At 40.0% G+C, this 21,944-nt stretch overlaps 1 protein-coding gene across 1 annotated transcript in view; it reads left to right on the top strand.

Annotated features, from left to right (window-relative positions):
• FRMD4B (FERM domain containing 4B) overlaps positions 1 to 21,944 on the top strand; it is a 196,861-nt gene that overhangs the window by 162,824 nt on the left and 12,093 nt on the right. Inside the window, exons 12-21 of the mRNA XM_010861983.1 lie at positions 7,209 to 7,285; positions 9,090 to 9,228; positions 9,711 to 9,852; positions 10,781 to 10,914; positions 11,010 to 11,129; positions 12,561 to 12,789; positions 15,593 to 15,649; positions 17,116 to 17,263; positions 20,422 to 20,541; positions 21,526 to 21,780. Of these exons, the coding sequence (XP_010860285.1) occupies positions 7,209 to 7,285; positions 9,090 to 9,228; positions 9,711 to 9,852; positions 10,781 to 10,914; positions 11,010 to 11,129; positions 12,561 to 12,789; positions 15,593 to 15,649; positions 17,116 to 17,263; positions 20,422 to 20,541; positions 21,526 to 21,780 (1,421 nt within the window). The remainder of the gene's footprint in view (positions 1 to 7,208; positions 7,286 to 9,089; positions 9,229 to 9,710; positions 9,853 to 10,780; positions 10,915 to 11,009; positions 11,130 to 12,560; positions 12,790 to 15,592; positions 15,650 to 17,115; positions 17,264 to 20,421; positions 20,542 to 21,525; positions 21,781 to 21,944) is intronic.

The raw sequence follows: 21,944 nt of genomic DNA, 5'->3' as shown, positions 1-21,944 counted from the left end.
ACATATTTTATTTTCCTGGGCTCCAAAATTGCTGAGGATGGTGTCTGCAGCCACAAAATTAAAAGACACTTGCTCCTTGGAAAAAAAGTTATGACAAACTTAGACAGCATATTAAAAAGCAGAGATATCACTTTGCCAGCAAAGGTCCATATAGTCAAAGCTAAGTTATGGTCTTTCCAGTAGTCCTGTACAGATGTGAGAGTTGGACCATAAGAAGGCTGAGCACTGAAGAATTGATGCTTTTGAACTGTGGTACTGGAGAAGATGCTTGAGAGTCCCTTGGACTGCAAGGAGATCAAGCCAGTCAACCCTAAAGGAAATCAACTCTAAGTATTCATTGGTAAGACTGATGCTGAAGCTCCAAAAGTTTGGCCGCCTGATGCAAAGAGCCAGCTCATTGGAAAAGACCCTGATTTGGAGAAAGATTGAAGGCAGGAGGAGAAGGGGCTGACAAAGAGTGAGATAGTTGGATGACATCACTGACTCAATGGACATGAGTCTGAGCAAACTCCAGAAGATAGTGAAGGACAGGGAAACCTGGCTTGCTGCAGTCCATGGGGTTGCAAAGAGCTAGACAGGAGTGAGCAACTAAACAACAGCAACAAGCTGGCTTGTGGGTACTAAGAGTATACACATCAAGCGTAACTTTTTTTACATGAAAAAAAGTAAGTAATACTATGATTTCTTTTGCTTCAAGTTATAGCAGGGGAATTACTCTGAGTCATTATTTGATGTACAGTCATACACCACGGCTGTGACTATCCCAAATTTAGTCATTTCCAGGTGAATCTGCAGTTAAATGATTAACCTGTGTTATAAGTGCTATTTAAAAAAAAAAGTTTCTGATGACATCTTTCCTATCATTACCTAGTGTTAAAACTTTGGACCCCGTCAGCTTTCAGCCCATCAAGATTCACACAGACAGTTGAATCCGTTCTGTCCAAGACTTTTCCGTGTCTTTCAGTACTCCAAAGGTCCCCCTTGCTGGTGCACACTTCGCGGCATTTTTTATGTGTTAGGGCATGTCCCTTCTTTTTCTGAGTGCTTCAGACCAGAGGGAGCTTGCTAGCTTGCTGCCATGAGTCTCCCTGTGGGCGTGCCCTTGACCTGTCACCATGTCCCTCCTCTATGACCTTGGCAATACAGAAGCAGTGGACAGATTTCCTACCTAGAGGGTGTAGCAGGAAACGACCAATGAAATCAACAGAGATAGAGCAGTTTTTACAGAGGCTGACGCTCATGGCTTTGGAAACCTGAGGGACACAGATGTGTCAACAGAATAACTCGACTGTTTCTCATCGGTGGAAAGACAGATGTGGGATCAAGACAGCTGTTTTTAGTTCTAGTTCTGCTATTAAGTGGGCTTCCCTGGTGGCTCAGATGGTAAAGAATCTGTCTGCAATGCAGGAGACCGGGTTCGATCTCTGTATTGGGAAGATCCCCTAGAGAAGGAAATGGCAACCCACTCCAGTATTCTTCCCTGGGAAATCCCATGGATGGAGAAGCCTGGCAGGCTATAGTCCACAGGGTCACAGAGTCCCACGACTGCTATTAAGTGGCTCTTCTCCATTTTCAGAAAAGATGATAAAATAAGGGAATTGGACTGAGAGTCCTTAATGGATACAACTGACTGTATCACTTACTGAATGTTGATTATGAGCCAGGCACTGTGCTAAGTGCTTTGTGAACATAATCTCAGCTAAACCCTTCCAACAATCCTCTGAGGCAGGCATTGTTGGTCCCATTTTACAGATGAGGAAACTGAAACTCAGGAAAGTTAATCAACTTGCCAAATAAAGCACATGTATTGAAATCAGCATGTATGCCAAGGCACTCTGATATGGTCCAGTTGGTGCAGTAAGCATCACAAGGGAGGGGACCTGGTCATTATTTTCCAACGAGAACAGGACTTTGCATGTACAAGGTGGACAAGGTATATTTGTTAATTGAAGAAGAGTGTGTAAAGGACAAGAGCTACTTAAGTATGTGACTTCTGGTTTCCTAAAAGTCCTTCTGCTTTTCCTTATAGTTTTTTTTTCTAAAGTTTGTGATCTCAGATATTTAGGAATCACTGTGATTGTAGGATAGGAAGGGGAAAGGTGATTTCTTCCAGTTCTTTGAGTCTATAATGGTGGGGTCTAACTAAATATGAATTATAGGTTTCAACAAAATGCCTTAATTATTCAACCCGTGCATCTCATTAAAGTGTAATTGTTGTTTAGCTGCTTGGTTATTTCTGACTCTCTGCAACCCCATGGTCTGTAGCCCACCAGGCTCCTCTGTTCGTGGGATTTCCCAGGCAAGAATACTGGAGTGGGTTGCCATTTCCTTCTCCAGGGGATCTTCCTGACCCAGGGATCAAACCCAAGTCTCCTGAATTGGCAGGCAGATTCTTTATTGCTGAGCCTCCAGGGAAGCCCCAAAGTGTAATAATGTGTGGCAATTATTCTAAAACTGTCAACTTCCTTTACATCTAAGGATAAAGGGAATAGATTCTGACTATGATTTTATATACACGTTCACTTTTAAAATGGGATTTGATTCAGCTTTGGTTTTCTGTGTCACTTATTACATCTTTGACACTTTGTTTTTCTAAGACAAGGTGATTTGTAACCTAAGGAAACATTCTTTTCGTATTGCAGTTTTTTTAATTATCTCTTTGCTACTATCACTGTTCTCATTGCTCCTCTTTGACTTTTTCAGTTGTATCTCTATTTATTTTGTAATCTCAAAGTTAATCCTAGCTATTATTTCATCTCTTGCTATCTTCTTCCTTGTTTTGATGCTAAAGGGCACAACTAATCATTCTATATGAGCATAGAGTAGACTCTTCAAAACTGTCACCCACCAGGCTCCTCTGTCTATGGAATTTTCCCGGCAAGATTACTGGAATGGGTTTCCATTTCTTCAGGGGATCTTCCCAACCCAGGACTCAAACCTGCATCTCTTTCATCTCCTTTTTTGGCAGGTGGATTCTTTACCACTGCATCACCTGGGAAGCCCAGAACGAAGTCTGGAAGACCTAATTTATAGTTTTATTGTCACCATACAAGGATTTCCTTTTGTCACTAACACCATGAATTCTAAACAGAACACAATTTCAAATTCAACCCTATTAGTGAGTGCCACATAAACAACAATAAATACTAATTAATGATTGTCATTAGGCTGGTTTAACAGTCACTTTAGGAAACAGTCCAGTTTCATGCTCTTAACTCTGTGTGGCAAAGCAAATACAATTCTTCTCTCACCCTCACCCCCCTGCAAATCTCCAAGAGTGGGAATTTTGTTTTGGACAAAAAAAAAAAAAATTCTATTTTAATATGAAAATTACAAATTTTCTCTATACATATACATGCATAAAATATATATAGTGGTGTTGGTGGTTTAGTTGCTAAGTCGTGTCCAACTCTTGTGACCCCGTGGATTGTAGCCTGCCAGGCTCCTCTGTTCACAGGATTCTCCAAGCAAGAATACTGGAGTGGGTTGCCATTTCCTTCTCCAGGGGATCATCCCGACCCAGGAATTGAACCTAGGTCTGCCTGCGTGGCAGGCAGATTTCTTTTCCGACTGAGCTATGAGGGAAGATTCAATATATATACTAGCCTTGTTCTATCCTGTAAGACAGCATACCCTATAATAGTGCTTCTCTGTACAGGGTCCAGTAAAGCATACTTAGCTCGTTTGTGCCTTCCTTTGAACCTTGATCTTTTTCCTTAAATGGTTTCTTGCAATTCTTCTTCATCTTTCAGGTGATTTATTTAGAGTTGTTTAGTCACTCAGTCGTGTCTGACTGTTTGCAACCCCATGGGCTGTAGCCCACCAGGCTTTTCCGTTCATGGAATTTTCCAGACAGGATTACTGGAGTGGTTTATTAACATGTCAGGCCATTTCTCTCTCTCTCTCTTTTTTTCACTGCACTGTGCAGCTTGACTTGCAGGGATCTTAGTTCCCCCATCAAGGATTGAATCCCAGGCCACAGCAGTAAAAGCACCAAATCCTAACCACTAGACCACCAAGAGAAGCTTCCCTTATGACTCAGAGGTAAAGAATCTGCCTGCAATGCAGAAGACTTGGGTTTGATCCCTGGGTCGGGAAGATCCCCTGGAGAACAGAATGGCAACCCACTCCAGTATTCTTGCCTGGGAAATTTCATGGACAGAGGAGCCTGGTGGGCTACAGTCCATGGGGTCACAGAGAGTCAGACATGACTGAGCGTGCATACACTGGAGGCCACCAGGGAATTCCCCATCAGGCCATTTCTCTTAAATAGAGACCCCAGCAAGTCAGGTCAGCCTGGTGGATATCTTTCTAACGTTTTCCCCTTATCCTTCCACTGGCCTAAACTCTTGAGTGATTTTGACCAAAGAGGGACCTTGTATTTACCCTATAAGGAAAACACTGGCCTAAAGGACAGGAATGCAGATTGGGCAATTGACTGCTCGTGCCAGGTGCGTTCCTGGGCGTGTTGAATGAGTAAAGGAATCCACTTCACCTCAGCTCCACTGCCATTTTCCGAGCCTCATCCCGGCTCTCTGAGATCTAGAACTCCAAGATAGTTTAAAAGCACGATGGAAGAATGGTTTCAGAAATTTGACAAGCTAGCTTATTTCCAGCTGCCAGCTAGATCAAGTGCCACTACAGTTAGAAGTGTTTTCCTTGCTACTTCAAACAGTGATAAGAATCACACAGGTAATACATGTCTAAATTAGACGATTCCCAATGGTTAGGAAGTGGAAATCTCACTCTTGTGTGAAACAGACTGACCTTTGTTCATTTTATACAAACTTCTATAATTTTTAGAAATTAAAAAAAAAAAAAAACAGGAATACCAAGAATGTGACAACACCTGCATAACCACTTAAACTGATGATAACAAATATTTTGTTATATTGACTTCATCTTATTTTTATTAATAAAATAAACATGACTAGTAATGCTGAAGTTTGTGGTGCCATGAACCCCTCGTACATTCTACTGTCCTGAACCGCTGTCATGAATGAAGTTTGTGCCATTCCTGTTCACTTTTATACTATTACAGGCACATATGTGAAATCACATTTTGCAAAAACTCCAGGGATCAAACTCACGCAGTGAAAGCGCCAGGTCCTAACTACTGGGCCGCCAGGGAATTCCCCCAACCCCTCTCCCCCATCACAACAACTTTTTAAGATTTAAGTTGGGGAAATGGCTTTGCCTTTCAGACTTAAAAATGCAGTCTCATTCCCATAACTTCATTTGCAAACCCAGTTGCCATCTCATTTTTTCAAATTCTTTAAAATTAGCTGAAACCTTTCACTGTTTAAGTAGGGTTTTTGCTGCAGGGGGCTGTCTGTTCTCAACGCTGGGATGTGCCGAATGGAGAGCCTTGTGTTTCACGTTTGTAAGTGATAAGAGGAGGAGGTGGCAGCTTTACAGAGATCAGGTTTCAAGTCCAGCCCTAGTTTTTATGTGTGTGGGAATGGACGCAAAGGAAAACACAGCTGAGCTGCATTGTGGCTCTTCCTGTCGAACCTGTTCACGGCCAGGGTGAGTAAACCAGGAGCAGCGTCTCCTTTGCCCAGCCTCCAGTGAAATTTGTGCCTGGATTCAAAGCAACTGACTTCCCAGGAAATACCATCTGAATCTCCCCCATACCCCGTGTGGAAAGTGCGTCTCTCTCCCGGGGGAAATCTGCCAGAGAGAACTTGGCTGTCCTCTCCCAGATGGAGGAAGGAATGGAACCGGGGTGGTGTCACTTGGAGGAATTGCTGATGTCAGTAGCGTGTCAGCCGTGGGAGGCTCGGTTTGTGAAACTGAGTTACACCTAAGTGTCTTAGGAAACTCTGTGCAGAACTCACCGGAGCTGCCCGGCTGGGACAGGAGGGAGAGGGGGAGGGAGAGAGCACCTCGGAGATTCCCTTCCCCTTGGTATCTCACTTTTGGAACCTTGGGATTAAAAGACATGAAAGCCTGGAAACTACAGAAGTTTTAGGAAATCGGTATGTACCTTTAAGCTCCCACGAATTCCTCTTTCTACCTGGGCGAGGGTTATAGTTAGACGCTAGGTGCTCAGACGACAAAGCGCTGTGTTCTCAGTGGGTGATGGTTTATTTCACTGTTTGAGGTGGAGGGTCCAGTTTGAACAGGTCTGTCTCCCAGCTGTATGTGCGTGGGAACCATCAGCTTGTGCTGTTTCTTTTAGATAAGGTTGGTGAAAAGTCTTGGTTCCTGTACCCCAGGAAATGGTTTTGCTGGTGGTGCATTGCGGAGAAGTTATTTTCTTAATGATTAGAATGTTTTATGAAGATTCTTTGAACGTAAGTTAAAAATCCAGCTAAAGTCTAATAATGGAATGAAATTGCTGTGCTAGTATTTCTCTGACCAAGACTGGGGTGGAGAAGAGGAATTCCCAACTACGAAGTCAAAGTTCAAAGGACAAGCTGGGTCTCAGGCTAATGTGAAGGGTTGGGAATGAACCCAGAAAATGCAGGAGGGCCCACTCAGTTCTGTGAATGAGCTGCTTTTTACAAGTTAAATTTTCAGATGCCCATTGCTAGTAAGTTGTATTTCTCCCACCCAACTGGCAGATAACACCTGGTGCGGCATTAGAGTATCAACAGTGGGAATATGTTGATGAATTCTCTTACAAAAACTGGAAGCTTTAGCTCAGAAACCAAGAGAGCAGTGTCAGCATTCACTCCCATCCCGCCAAGCCTCCAATTTCTAGCACTCAAGTTTCTGTGGCATTTAGGGGAACTCTTGTACGTGGGGAAATTATCACTGAGAATCACCCTTGCTTGGGGTTCCGTTTTACTTTCACTTTGCATTCTTTTGAAATTTAATCTGTGGTCTTATTGAAACATCCCTTTGAATCTCTTTCCATTTAAATATGAAGTCAACATCTTTGATCAGAAGGCATGTGCTTACTGGAATCTACAATTTCCTTACTCACTCTTTTATTTAGTTGAGTCAAAGGAAAAATAGTATGCATGTTCCCCACAGTTGCTTGGTTTTATTGTTCGGGAAACAGTGATAAAGTGAAGATTACTGTCAAAAGAAGGAATAAACTGGTTTCACGCTATAGTTGGTTTGTGAAAAGGCATATGCCTAATCTCAAACTTAATTCTTGATTTTTTTATTATTAAGCTGATTTCTAGACTTAGTAAAAGTTAACATTAATTAATTAATTAAAGCTGTGTTGCATTTTTGTTTTCTTCATTTCTTAGTTATTCCAATGGAAACAGCTGGAGAACTTATATTTCCGTGAGAAAAAGTTTGCTGTTGAAGTTCATGATCCACGGAGGTGAGAATAAAAGCCTTTTTTTCTGTACGGGTCCAATGACTAGCCACATATGCTGCTATGAATATTCATGTGCACATGTTTTCATTTCTCTTGGGTGCATACCTAGGAGTAGAATTGCTTGATCAAATCGTAACTCTCTTTGACCTTCTGAGGAACTGTCAGACTGTTTTCCAAAGCAGCTATCCCCTTTTACATCCCTACCAAAACTCTGCATGGTTTCATTTTCTCCACATCCTCTAATATTTGCTATTTTTTCTGTGTGTGTGTGTAAATAGCCATCCTGATGGTGTGCAGTGATAACTCATACTGGTTTAGATTTGCTCACCGAGCATCTTTTCATGGACTCATCGGCCATTTGTCTACCTTTTTTAGAGAAATGTTTATTCAGATCCTTTGCTCATTTTTAAGTTTGCTATTCTTGGTCACTTAAAAAAGTTCCTAAATTATCAACATGAGTTAAAGTCAAGATTGTAGGCTCTCCAAGTTCCTCAGAGGAATTCCTTATCAGCTCGCAGTGGTTGCTTTTCAGATATAAGATTATGGATATTTGGAGGTCAGAGGGATGGAGGAAACAGCTGTGGCAAAAAGATGACCTGGAGATACAAGGCAGATTCCTACAAGGAACACTGGTGCTCTTCTCCCCGCAACCCTGCCCCCCATCTTTGCTTCTCTTGCTCTGTCCTCTGACCCTCTCTCTTTTCATCCAGTACATAAGCAGTAATCTGGGCCAGTTTCGGACATGCATATTATCAGACAATATTATTATGCTCATCCTCTGATAGTGCCAAAGCCAGACAATAGCTAGATCTGAGATGCTCTCTTTCCTTGGAGGAAGGTGCTGATCCCACAGGTCATGATCGCTTGATCTTTAAAGTAACACATTTATTCTCACCTTTTTGTGATGGTTGCACATCGCACATCTGTGGTCTTTAATTTGATGTTTTTAGTACAGCCTCCAATGTGGCTAATTCTCATCTGCTATGAAATAATTTTTAATTTCTATTATTTCCAGTATCATGCTTCTGTGCAGAGTACAGAATGTTTATATTTATGTACACAAGTCTACTAGACTTAGGTTTTTCTAAAATATTATATGGTTGACATATTAATAATCATTTTCTCTTAATTACTTTAAAAATTTTCATTTTGTATTAGAGCATAATTGTTTAACAATGTTGTGTTAGTTTCATGCGTACAGCAAAGTGATTCAGTTATACATATACATGTGTCTATTCTTTTTCTAATACTCTGTCTATTTTCTCATCTGCTTTTGAAGATGTGTGTTTGTATTGTTTAATATACTGCTTTTATGAGGAGATACCCAAGTGTGATTGGCTTTCTCATAAAAAGGAGACAATCAGAGGCTTGGTCCTTGAAGGCAAGGGTGTGGCAGAGGAAAAACAATTAAGGAGATACTTTGTTACAATGTTACCCACTGGGTACATTTGATATGCTGCTGCTGCTGCTGCTGCTGCTAAGTCACTTCAGTCCTGTCAGACTCTGTGCGACCCCATAGATGGCAGCCCTGTGCAACCCCATAGATGGCAGCCCACCAGGCTCCCCCGTCCCTGGGATTTTCCAAGTAAGAACACTTGAGTGGGTTGCCATTTCCTTCTCCAATGCCTGAAAGTGAAAAGTGAAAGTGAAGTCGCTCAGTCGTTTCCGACTCTTAGCAACCCCATGGTCTGCAGCCTACCCGGCTCCTCTGTCCATGGGATTTTCCAGGCAAGAGTACTGGAGTGGGGTGCCATTGATGTTATGCTGGGCCAGAAACAAATCATGAGTGCTTTCCTTAATCTTTTAGGATTTCAGTATCCAGAAGAACTTTTGGGCAGAGTGGCCTCTTCGTGCAAACGTGGTATGCGAACTCCTCTCTCATCAAGTCCATCTGGGTAATGGCAATTAGTCAGCATCAGTTTTACTTGGACCGGAAGCAAAGCAAAGTAAGTAACTGAAAGTATTTCTATAAGGACAAAGTCCCATCCCTCATTTACTTTCCATTCAGAAGATAAACTTTCTTAGAAAAGATGCAACCTCATGGGTTTTTGTTTCTTGAGTCTTGTGGGGTTTTTTTTTAACTTTACTACCAGTTGTTTTAATTTTTCTTACATTTAACAGATGGGCAACCTATAGCCTGCTCTGAAAGTTGTAAGATTCGCCAACTTTTAGGCATTGTGTGAGTCTGTGCACTCATGACTTTTTTATGTTAATGATTGAACTATACCATGAGGAAGAATCATGCGTGATTAATAAAACATTTTAGTGACAAAGCTGAAGTCTGAATTTTTTTCCGAAAAATATCACTATAGTATATAAAAGTTCTGTATCGTCCTTTGTGTTGACATTTTTATTCCATATTAACTGAATCGTTTTATTAATTTAAAATAGGTGTGACTGAATGAATTCCCTTTCCATGTTGTGTTAGGCAAAAATCCCTTCAGCCAGGAGTTTAGACGATATCGCAATGGACTTGACGGAGACAGGAGCACCAAGGGTCTCCAAACTGGTGACACTCGAGGCGAAAAGCCAGTTCATTATGGCAAGCAACGGCAGTTTAATTTCCTCAGGTAATATTTTTGGATTAGAGAGTGTGCGAGCCATCTATATCTTAATGTACTTTTATTTTTTTTGGTTGTAAACCACTTTTAAATGTATCTTTTAACCCGTTATTTCCAGAATAAGTAAGCATATGAGAGAACCTATAGTATACAGCAGTTTTGAATAAAATTTTGAAATTAGTTTTTAAAAGAAAACTAATTAAGTTTTAAAGTTCAGGTTAAGTTATAAAGTTATAAAGTTCAGGTTGTATAATTAACACTAGATGCTCAGACAGTGAGTGCCTTGGGGTAGCTTGCAAGAACATTTTCTCCCCATCAGGTCCAGAAGCTTTTTCTTTCTCCAGTGTGTAGTTTTTGATACAGACAGTCATCTAATTTTCCATTTAACATAAAATCAACCATGATTACAACCCTTGAACTCCATCTTACCCCCAAAGTGATTTTTGCTCCCAAACCCTTACTCTGCAGACATTTATATGAGAGTATCACTAAGTATACATAAGTCACTAAAAATATTCTCATCTAAATCCCATTGTCAGCTTGTGAATCTGAAACACAGAATATCCCCTTGCCTTGCTTACTTTCCAAAAGAACATTCCAAACAACTATCTCCAGGAACATCTTACCTTCTCTCTTGCTCAGAAAAATGAATTTTTTCATTGAGTGTGTCTAAAACATTAAGCATTTTATCATTGCTTCCCAAATGACTGAACCGAAATGCAAAAGGCATATATTATTACCAGGTTCTGTTGGATGCCCAGAAGCATGAGAAAATGTTCTCCAGTTTCCTTTTATTATGTTCAGAAACAAGGAGAAAAGAAAGAAACTATTATTAAATAGCAGGTTTGGCTTAAAAATCCTTTGTCCTCTGAAAAGGAAGGAAACATGCCTGTATAAACCTTCCCTGCCCTCCCTCCCCACCCCCCATCACCTCCAGGTTCTCAAGACTCAGAAGTCAGTGAGGAGCAAAAGAGAGAGAAGATCCTTGAACTCAAGAAGAAGGAAAAACTGTTGCAAGAAAAGCTCCTGAAGAAAGTTGAAGAGCTTAAGAAGATCTGTTTGCGGGAGGCTGTGAGTGTCTTCTGCTTTGGGGAACATTTCAAATTGTGTTTGACAGTTCCAGCCAGGGTCAGTAATCTCCCTCTTGGTTCTGTCCTGTTTTATAGGAGCTCACAGGCAAAATGCCCAAGGAGTATCCTCTGAATGTAGGTGAGAAACCTCCTCAGGTCAGAAGGCGTATAGGTACCGCGTTCAAATTAGATGACAACTTGCTGCCAAGTGAAGAGGTATGGGCACCCATTCTGAGCACTTCTGTCAACAGTGAGGCAGAAAAGCTGTCAGTTGAATGTAGCTGACTTGTTCCTTTGGGTTTTGGGTTACTGCTGTACATTTTTATCTCACCAGCTAAAGGTGATCATGGAGACCAAGTTGAATTCTTTCCTTCATGCACAGTTTAGTTAATGTTGAGTTCTCATGACTTTACTCCTCCAAACAGAGAGAGTATTAAATGAACTCTATTTCTAAATTGAGAAACATTATTTTAAGAATTAATAATTCAGCACTAGAGTCTCCCACTTAAAACCAAGTAGCCTTTGGCAAATCATTGACCTCTCTGAAGTCTCAATTCTCTGGTTTTCTCATCAATAAAATGGGGGTAATGATTGTTCTTCCCTCTGAGAGATGCAAGGAGTATTCAGTGAGATAACACACGTATAACACTTTAGGTATAATAAAGTTAAAAGATTTGTTAGGCAATATAGATGATACTTTCCTATTTGTATGTCATCAGACACTATGACCCTATTCATGTTTCTTGTAGAAATTTGGCCATCTTGGCTTTAGAAAATAGTAGTGGTTTCCATTCATAATAAAGTTAGCATTGCTGTTGTTGTTTTTTTTTTTTTTGTTGTTCTTTTTCTTTTTTTTTAATTTTATTTTGTTTTTAAACTTTATATAATTGTATTAGTTTTGCCAAATATCAAAATGAATCCATCACAGGTATACATGTGCTCCCCATCCTGAACCCTCCTCCCTCCTCCCTCCCCATACCATCCCTCTGGGTCGTCCCAGTGCACTAGCCCCAAGCATCCAGTATCGTGCATTGAACCTGGACTGGCATCTCGTTTCATACATGATATTTTACATGTTTCAATATTTTAGCATTGCTGTTTATTAAGTGTTCAGTGTATACCCAGCTCTGAGCTAAGCAATGCACATACATTGTTTCCTTTCATCTTCATCATAGTTTCATAAAGTGGATGTTACATCCATTTTACAAGTAAAAAAAACTGAAGCATTAAAAATTAAGTAATATATCCAGGGCCATGCAACCAGGAGTTACCCAGAAAGAATGGATATTTTATCCATTTATCTGTTTTTATCCAGTTTATCTGTTTCTGAAGCTGTGCATATGACTATAACATTCTCTGGCTATGAATCTTGGGTGAAGGATCCCTTCTTGAAAAATATGATCCTCATCTAACCAGTTGAATGAATGGAAGGTCAATTCCCTTCTTTGAAAAGGAAAGAGAATTGGACTGTTAAAGTAAATGGAGGGAGGTCTTATCTTCTAGGAAGGTGTTTGAGAATACCTAAGGAGTAAAACTTAGGAAGATTTCATTCACAAAGAGCATCTGATGTGAGAATGCATGAGAAAGAGAAATTTTATTATCAAGGACATATGAGAGTGACCGTGTATCTCCTGCATGTGAATGCAGGATCCTGCTTTGCAAGAACTGGAGAGCAATTTCCTAATACAGCAAAAGCTGGTTGAGGCTGCGAAGAAGCTTGCCAATGAGCCCGACCTTTGCAAAACCGTGAAGAAAAAACGAAAGCAAGATTACACGGATGCAGTGAAAAAGCTTCAGGAGATTGAAAATGCTATAAATGAGTATCGCATTAGATGTGGAAAGAAACCCAGCCAGAAAGCAACAGTTATCTTACCAGGTTAGTAACTAGTGAGGTTTTTTTGAGTCACCTAAGTCAGTCCTCTTGATGGAATGTACCGTTTCCAAACCAGTTCGTTTGATGAGAGAGAAAAGAATGGATTGATCCTTAAGTTTCTTAGGATAAAAATGATTCGGAATTTCATTCTTACAAGTATGTTAACTTGGTCTTCTGTGACCTTCTCATTGTTGTAAAACTATACTATTGTATTGCTTTAATTTTCAGGATGAAAGAGCTTTACACAGCAATATTAGTTCCCAATAAGAGAGATTCACCTCTAACTGGCCTGATGTCATTGCAAGAAATATATTTGAAAACACAGAGTATTAAGACAGCTGGGCCCTACATAATAGTTTCTCAGAGATTTTTAATGCGGCAGACCATATATATTTTCTAAGGACCTATCCAATATATGTGGATAGAAAAGAACTCTTACAATTACGGTTATTTATAGAGGCTATTTCGGAGAAGGCAATGGCACCTCAATCCAGTATTCTTGCCTGGAAAATCCCATTGACGGAGGGGCCTGGAAGGCTGCAGTCCATGGGGTCGCTGAGGGTCGGACACGACTGAGTGACTTCACTTTCACTTTTCACTTTCATGCATTGGAAAAGGAAATGGCAACCCACTCCAGTGTTCTTGCCTGGAGAATACCAGGGACGGGGGAGCCTGGTGGGCTGCCATCTATGGGGTCGCACAGAGTTGGACACGGCTGAAGTGACTTAGCAGCAGCATAGAGGCTATTTATGGACGTATGTTCCTGTTGTATTATGAAATGCAGAAGGCAGAATACAAAATTGTAGCCAAAACATAGTCCTGACATTGTATAAATATGTACACATAGAGACTGGTTGGGCAGGAGTTCAAAAATACTAATAGTTGTAGAATTTCATGTCAATTTTCTTCTTAATTCTCTTTAGTATTTTCAAAATTCTCAACATCATGTATCTAAAACTAATATTCAGAAAAAAATTAAACTGAAAAGTCTCATTTAGGTGGATTTCAAGTCCAACAGGCCTTCCATGTTTATTAGAATAAATTTTAGAATTGATCATTGGTTGAAATATGATTACTTCTTTTGATTCCAAGACTTTCCACCCTCCCCCCCATTTAAGCATCTGTGAAATTGGGATAATTCTTATACTAGATGAGGCATTACAGTTATGATCAGTACTTTTTCTTTTTTTTACTGGAATATCAACCAATTATACATCTTAGATTTGACAAAATATGGTAATGAGTTTTAAAGTATACTGAGCTTCAGGGCATATGATTTGAAAAGCAGAGATACAGCTTTTTAGTAAGTGAATGCATGGACATCAACACACACGTGTTTGTCAACTACAGCTGGGGAATTTAGGATGGTTTTGACTCAATGCAAAATCCAGTTGGCCTCATTGGTGGCCATTCTGGACCCATAGGAAATGGGTAGTGAGCAGGTCACTTAACTTTGATAGCCATTTGTCGTGGCCCATTCATCTCCAACTGTGTAAGATTCCAATGTTATCCTTTACAGTAACTGACATTCAGGCAGCACCGATGCCAATGGTTGAGTATATATCGGTGGATTATTTTTAAAGCCTGCCTGACAGCTGACTATACTGGCATCTCGCCTTCAAGCTCTACCCTGTGTCCCATTAAGAGACAGTCCTCTTGGCTCTGATAGAGATTAATTTTAGATTGGATGGGGAGATTCACTTCATAATGGCTTCGAAGCTTACACTGAGGTGTCACATTTGCCTGTAACCTTGCCCATCCTTGACAACTGAATATGGAAAGATTTGCCAAAGCACATCAACACATCAAAGATGTCACTTTTTAAAAAAAATTTTATTGGAGTATAGTTGTTTTATAATGTTGTGTCAGTTTTTGCTGTACAGCAAAGTGAGATGTCGCTTTTTGCCAAACCCGTTTTGTAACATTTGACAAGCACCAGTAATAATCACATTTTTATGGACATTTCCAACCACCAGACTTCTTTCACTAGAATACTGTATGTAGGTAACCGAAGTAATAAGTATAGTTAATATTTATTGAGCATTTGTCTTGTACCGGGAGCAAGGCCAAGGGCTTTACATCTATTATGTCATCGAATGCCCACCAAAGCGCTAAACACGAGGTACTATTTTCATCCCTATTTTAGAGTTGAGCCAAATGATGCTTGGAGAGATTAAGTAATTTGCCCAGGGTCTCCCAGCCAATAAGTGACAACACCAGGCTTTGAATCCAGGTCTGTTTATTTCAGTGGTTCTCAACCAGCAGCAATTTTGCATCCCTGGGAAATGTCTGCAGGCATGTTTGATTGTCAAAACTGAGGGTGGGGAGGGTACTGATATCCAGTAGTAGAGGCTAGAGAGCCTACAGTGCAAAGGACAGCACCCCCCAACAAAGAATCATCCAGTCTAGGATGTCAGTAGTGCCACCCACTGTTAGGAAACCCTAGTCTGATTCAGAAGCTTCCGTACCACAAATGTCCTCACTCTATCAAGAAAAAGCCCTTCTCTTCAGGAGAGAGCTCAAAAAATAAGTTAACCTAACAGTGCAGTAGATTCTCAAAGTAAGGTTCTCAAGTCTGTTCCATTGTAAGAAATAATCCAGTGTAATATTTGTATAGTAGGGAAGATGTTTATGTCTTAAGTGGTCAATGAGTCCATTCTCACAAAGTTAATTACTCCTAATGCACTGTAACTAGTTGCATTTATCTAAGTAAAACTAAGATGCACTCCATTGAGAATTGTTTTATTGAACTATTAGGGGTGTCCAAAGGCACCATTGTACTAAAGATAGTTTATTTTGTTTACAGAAGACATCATCCCATCAGAAAGCAGCTCCTTGTCTGATACTACCACCTATGATGATCGTAAGTAGCTCTCCCTTTTCAATTTAAAATGTTACATATTCTGAAATACTAAGAAAGGTTTTGAGTAGGAAAGCCTATTTATTACTCTTTTGGGAAAAGTAGAATCAACTAGCTTACATTTATGAAGAATGGTTGGGAAAGGGCTTAAGATTAGCTTTTACACAGGTTGTGCTGTGCTGCGCTTAGTCACTCAGTTGTGTCTGACTCTGTCCGTGGGTATTCTCCATGCAAGACACTGGAGTGGATTGCCATGCCCTCTTCCAGGGGATCTTCCCAACCCAGGGATCGAACCCAGGCCTCCCTTTACACAGGTTAGCTCAGCGTAAAATATAGTACCATACAAATCACATGACTTCAATGAATCAAAGTACCATAACATGAGTAAATAGGTATCTTGATAAGGCTTTGTAAGGTTCTGCAGAATTTATTTTTTTAGATTTTGAAGTAGCTATAGATTCACAGGCAGTTGCAAAGTAATAAAGAGTCATTCACCCAGCTTTGTCCAGTGGTGACATCTTATATATTTGGTGTCTGATAACAAAACCAGGAAATGAGTGTTGTGCAGGCTACACTACCAGGAAATAATGGAAACTTTGATTTTTCACTGTCTACTTATTCTGGATAAGTGGGAGTTTATTTTCCTTAGAAGCACATATTTTAGAAATTGTGTTACATGTTACTGTGTCGGTTTCCTAGAAATAGACCTTATCTATTTTACTGACCCATGTTCAACACATTTCATGATGGAATGGATTTCATATCAAGTGGTAAAATATTTCCTTATAATCCCTTCCTTGTGCTTAAGCAGGGGAGCTGGCTATCTGTTTGATGTGATTTAAAGAATTCAGAAGCCAATAAACCCTACTGCTTTATCTTCTTCCAAATGGAATGGTTTGTGAAAGTCTTCCATTTCAGAACTCTTCCTTTTAGCTGAGGTTTGGTCATGCTTGCCACTCCTGTTTGAAAATACAAATATCAGTGAGAGACATTAACAAGCCCCTAATGACTCATCATAAATCAGTTTCATCCCTGTCAGTGATAGGATGAGTCTTTGGTCAGCCAGGGAGGCCTAAGAATGTTAAAAGTAAAGCTCGGCAAAACTGATCCAGTCCAACTTTATAGGCCAACTTCCTCTTGGCCCTTTATACACTGAGATTTTTCTGTGGTATAACTCTTGTTAAGCATCACCCATTACACCTGAGAGATTTATGTGCTCAAAGTGGCTCCTATTGAGTTGACAGAAGTTGGGTCTGTCCCCACAAGAACATTCAGTAATTTCTATTTTCTATTGTGTAAAATATAAAAATAACGTTTCCTGGAACTTACGCACTTTAAAAATTACATTCTTTGGAAGAACATTTTACTCACCAGACAGATCTTCCACTTTATTGGGGGGAGGGAGGTGTTGGCAAGGCATTTGTTTACTTTTTTATTTATCTAGTTATTCATTCATTCACTTATTGCAGCCAATGATACCTTCACTCTTGCTGGGCAGCGATCAAGTTCAGTACCTCATTCTCCAAGAATTCTTCCTCCCAAGTCTCTCGGTATTGAGAGAATCCATTTCAGAAAGTCATCCATCAATGAACAGTTTGTGGATACCAGACAGTCCAGGTAAGAAGACAGATCATCAAAGAGGTGACTGCCTCAGCACTGTAAGATCTTTGCTCCAAAAGAGTCAACCTATTTTTGTGTTATCCTGTTTATTCTTTCAGAAAGGGTTATCTTATAAAATCAAGCGTAGAATCTAACCCAGTTATTTGTTGTTGGCAGCAAGTGGAAGTGTCTTTAAAGAGGTCTTTTAAAAAATATTTGGCTGTTTCCTTAAAGTCTGTTTGGTTTGTATTAAATAGAGGCATTAACTATAAATCTGAATTTGGATATAGTGTCAAAGTTCTGTTTCATCACCCAAGGTCTCAGGAACATTTAATACAACTCTACTAGGCAATAGAACTGACTTCTAATCTTTCAAAGGAAAATGGGACTCGAGTACATTTTTAATCTGTAACTTCTTCTCAGGTGTCTCAAGTAAATATTTTTGGGACAATAACTTTTTAAAAGATGAAAGACCAGTGATTCCCAGAATTTGGCTGCATGGATCACTACTAGGTTTTTTGTTTGTTTTTTTAAATTGGGTCCAAGATAGGATTACCAGCTTTTTACTTTGCCTAATTAGTATGTTCACACAGGTAGCACTGTGATTTCATGAAAATATGACACATATCCAAAATACAGTCACTGTTGTAGTAATAATAAGATGAACATTTGTTGAGCACTTAGTATGTGCCAGACACTGTTCCAAGTGTTTAACATATAATAACAAATTTAGTCGTAAGAAAATGCTCATTGTATTACTACCATCCTTAGCATTTACAGATAAGTACACTGAGGATAAGAAAGCATGAATCACTTGTTGGGTACAACAATTAGTAACTGTCAGAACTGGGATTTAAACTGACATAGCCTGACTGCAAAGCCTATGATGTGATTTTAGCCAACATGTTTTATTGCATCTCAGGAAAGATGGAAATTAGTCTCAAAATAAAAGAGGATTATTTAGATGAAATGATTTTTCATTTATGAAAAGAGAACCAACGTTTTGTTATGTTTCTGATCTGTCAAAGACCAGTGAAAATCTTTATTTCATATTAGCCCCAATTTGTAGATTAGCATCTAAGAACTGTTGCCTTAAACAATAGAGATCCAGGTGTCTAGAGCTGTGGTGTCCAGTTCAATTAAAAGCAAATAAAATTTAAAATTCAGCTCTTTAGTCCTACCAGTTGCATTTCAAGTCCTGATAGGCACATGTGGCTGATGTCTGTGATGCTGACCAGCACAGATAGAGCTCATGTCCATCACCGAAGAAAGTCCTGTCAGATAGCACTGGGCAGGTATGTTTATTATATCAGGGAAAACAAAGCTGTTTCAGCAAAAGGAATCATAACTGGGAAAATCATTATCTTAAGAACTTATTATGCCTCCATTCCCTATAGCTTCGCCCTATAGATGTGTTTGCTCTTTCATCCAGCAATTTCACTTCTAGGAATTTTTCCTCTTGAATTAACTACAGGATCCTTATCTCACAGCATTGTTTATTCTAATGACAAATAAAAACAGCCCAAATGCTCAACTAGTGGATTAAGTAAATTACAGTCAGTATTTATGGTGGAATGCTGTACACTCTAAAATAACAATGTGACTGAATATTAAGCAACATAAAATGTTAGATCAAGTTGTGTTTTTTCCTTAAGTGGGTTTTGAAAGAGAATTTATAGTAAGATCTAATTTTTTGTTTTTAAAGGTATAAACACAGTAATTTTTTTTTAACTTTTTTGCCATGCTTTTGTAGTAAGTGAAGTGTAATCGAAGTTGTTTTTAATTAAAATAATTTCAAATTCTGTTCTCACTGTGCTGGGAAGTGGACAAAGCAATTTAAGAATGCTGTGAATGACTGTCTACTGGCCAAATTCAGCCTGTGACCTATTTTTGTATCTCCCATGAGCTAAGCATGGTTTTTAGAATTTTGAATAATTGGAAGGAAAATAAAAAACTAATATTTTTTGTGACAATCTTGTAACATAAAAATTACATGAAAGTTGAATTTCAGTATCCACAGTCAAATCTGATTGGCACACAACCACCTCCAGTGACATACATATTGTCTACACTGCTGTTTTACTTCAGGGGCAGAGCTGAATCATTGGGATAGCCTGCAAAGCCAAAAATACTTCCTATGAGACTTTGTACAGAAAAAGGACTTGCTACCCCTGCTCTCCTTGCTTTCAATCTATTTTATTGAGTACACTCTTTTTCAAAAGTCTTTTCGTTTTTTTCCTTCATATTTATGACTCAGAGTCAGATCACTTGTGCTTCCCCTAAGACTCATCTAAGATGCACCTGGATACTAAACCACAAAGACAGTTTTCCCAATTATCTCTTTATGTTCCCATTCCTTCCGCTTCCTGTTTCTTTCTTTTTTTGTTTTTTAACTGGAGTATAGTTGATTTACACTGTTGTGTTTGTTTCAGGCATATAGCACAGTGATTCAGTTATACATATTATAATTATATATACAATTATTAGCAGTTATTCATATATATATATTTTAGATTCTTTCCCCTTATAGGTTCTTACAAAATATTGAGTATAGTTCCTTGTGCTATATAGTAGGTCCTTGTTGGGTATCTATTTTATTTTATGTTGGAGTATAGTTGATTAACAATGTTGTATTAGTTTCAATATATAAGTATACAATAAGTATACAATAAAGTGATTTAGTTATACATATACATATATCTGGGGTTTCCCTGGTGGCTCAGATGGTAAAGAATCTGCCTGCAGTGCAGGAGACGCCAGAGACATGGATCCAATCCCTGGGTCGGGAAGATCCCCTGGATAAGGAAATGGCAACCCACTCCAGTATTCTTGCCTGGAAATCCCATAGACAGAGAAGCCTGGCGAGCTACAGTTCATGGGGTTGCAGAGAGTGAGACATGAGTGGTGACTTAACACTTTTTCACTTTTCACACATGTATCTATTCTTTTTCAGATTCTTTTCCCATGTAGGTTATTGCAGAATATTGAGTAGAGTTCCCTGTGCTATACAGTAGGTCCTTGTTGATTATCTGTTTTATATATAGTGATGTATATCTGTTATTACCAAAATCCTAATTTATCTCTCCCCTTCCAGTAAGTTTCTAAGCAGCTTATTACAAATTTGCCAGAAATGTTGGGAGGCTCATCATTTTCTGATTTCTTTCTTCCCATCACAGAGAAATGCTGTCCACACACAGCAGTCCTTACAAAACTCTGGAGAGGCGGCCCCAGGGAGGACGGAGCATGCCCACCACCCCGGTTCTCACCCGGAATGCCTACAGTAGCAGCCATTTGGAGTAAGAGAGCTTCATTCTAGTGGCTTTGTCTCCACTGACTTTTGCTCTAAGATTTTGTTTCACTTTGCTGTGTTTTTAATCACTTTCTGCAAGAGGACTTTATGGCTCTACATTTTCTATGCACTTAGCAGGTCAAATATATCAGCCAAGAAAATGTTCTTGAAAATATATCTTGCTTGGGTAGATATTGGATGTTTTGTGCCTTAATTCTTCCAACCAGACATTACTCTCTGTTATTCAGTGGTGTGGACGAAGATAACGACAACAGTGACATTTTGAAGTGTTTACTTGAAGGCTGTGCTGTTTTATATGTCCTATATTATTTAGTCCCCACAAGAAGTCTGATTGGAGATATTAGGTACTGTTTTTGTCCTCGTTTTATATTAAAGAGAGGGAGATTAGTTAAATATCTTGTCCATGTTCATACAGCTGGGAAGTGATGGAGCCATAAGTTAACCCAGAGATCTCCAGTAGCCTGGCCAGGCTTTGGCCCCCCCAACCCCCATCATCCACTCGATGGACCTGGTTTTGAGTGAACTCCGGGAGTTGGTGATGGACAGGGAGGCCTGGCGTGCTGCTGTTCACAGGGTCGTAGAGTTGGACACGACTGAGCGACTCAACTGAACTGAACCCCATGAATGCTGCCATCACCCTAGTCTATGTACCCTGCTATCCTGTTGGGAAAAAGGACCCTCCAAAGACATGTGGGTTTTTCTTAGGCCTTGATGCAGGTTGTCCATCATCGGTTTAGCCTCTCTATTTTCAAAGAGGAATATGGACTGCCCAATTGACGGAACCTGTTTCTTTTCTCATTTTGACCATGTGAACCCAGTGAATTCTGTTGTCGGTCAGCTTTGGAAACCTAAAAAAGTCCTACTGCAGTTCAAGAGCTATCAACTCATTCGACATGATGTCCTTTTCCCTTATGTCAGTCCTCCTTTCCTTCTTTGTCCTCAGCAAGCTTGCCTCTCTTTCTTCTTTCAGACCTGAGCCTTCATCTCAGCACTGCCGCCAGCGGAGTGGAAGCCTTGAGTCTCAGTCTCACCTGCTCTCGGAGATGGACCACGAAAAGCCATTTTTCTCCCTCTCCAAATCCCAAAGAAGCAGCAGCACTGAAGTCCTGGATGACGGATCTTCCTACACCAGCCAGTCGAGCACGGAGTATTACTGCACCACGCCCGTGGCCGGCCCCTATTACACCACCCAGACGCTGGACACTCGCTCCCGGGGTCGCAGAAGGTCCAAGAAACAGAACGCCTCGACTTCCAATTCGGGAAGCATGCCCAACCTAGCACACAAGGATAGTCTGAGGAATGGCGTCTACCCCAAGAGTCAGGAGCAGCCTTCTTCCAGCTGCTACATTGCCGGGTACACGCCCTACACGGAGTGTGACCTCTATTACG

Source organism: Bison bison, unplaced genomic scaffold, assembly GCF_000754665.1.
Source record: "Bison bison bison isolate TAMUID 2011002044 unplaced genomic scaffold, Bison_UMD1.0 scf7180017864474, whole genome shotgun sequence".
NCBI classification, from domain to species: domain Eukaryota; kingdom Metazoa; phylum Chordata; class Mammalia; order Artiodactyla; family Bovidae; genus Bison; species Bison bison.
This window is presented reverse-complemented; position numbering and strand designations above follow the sequence as displayed.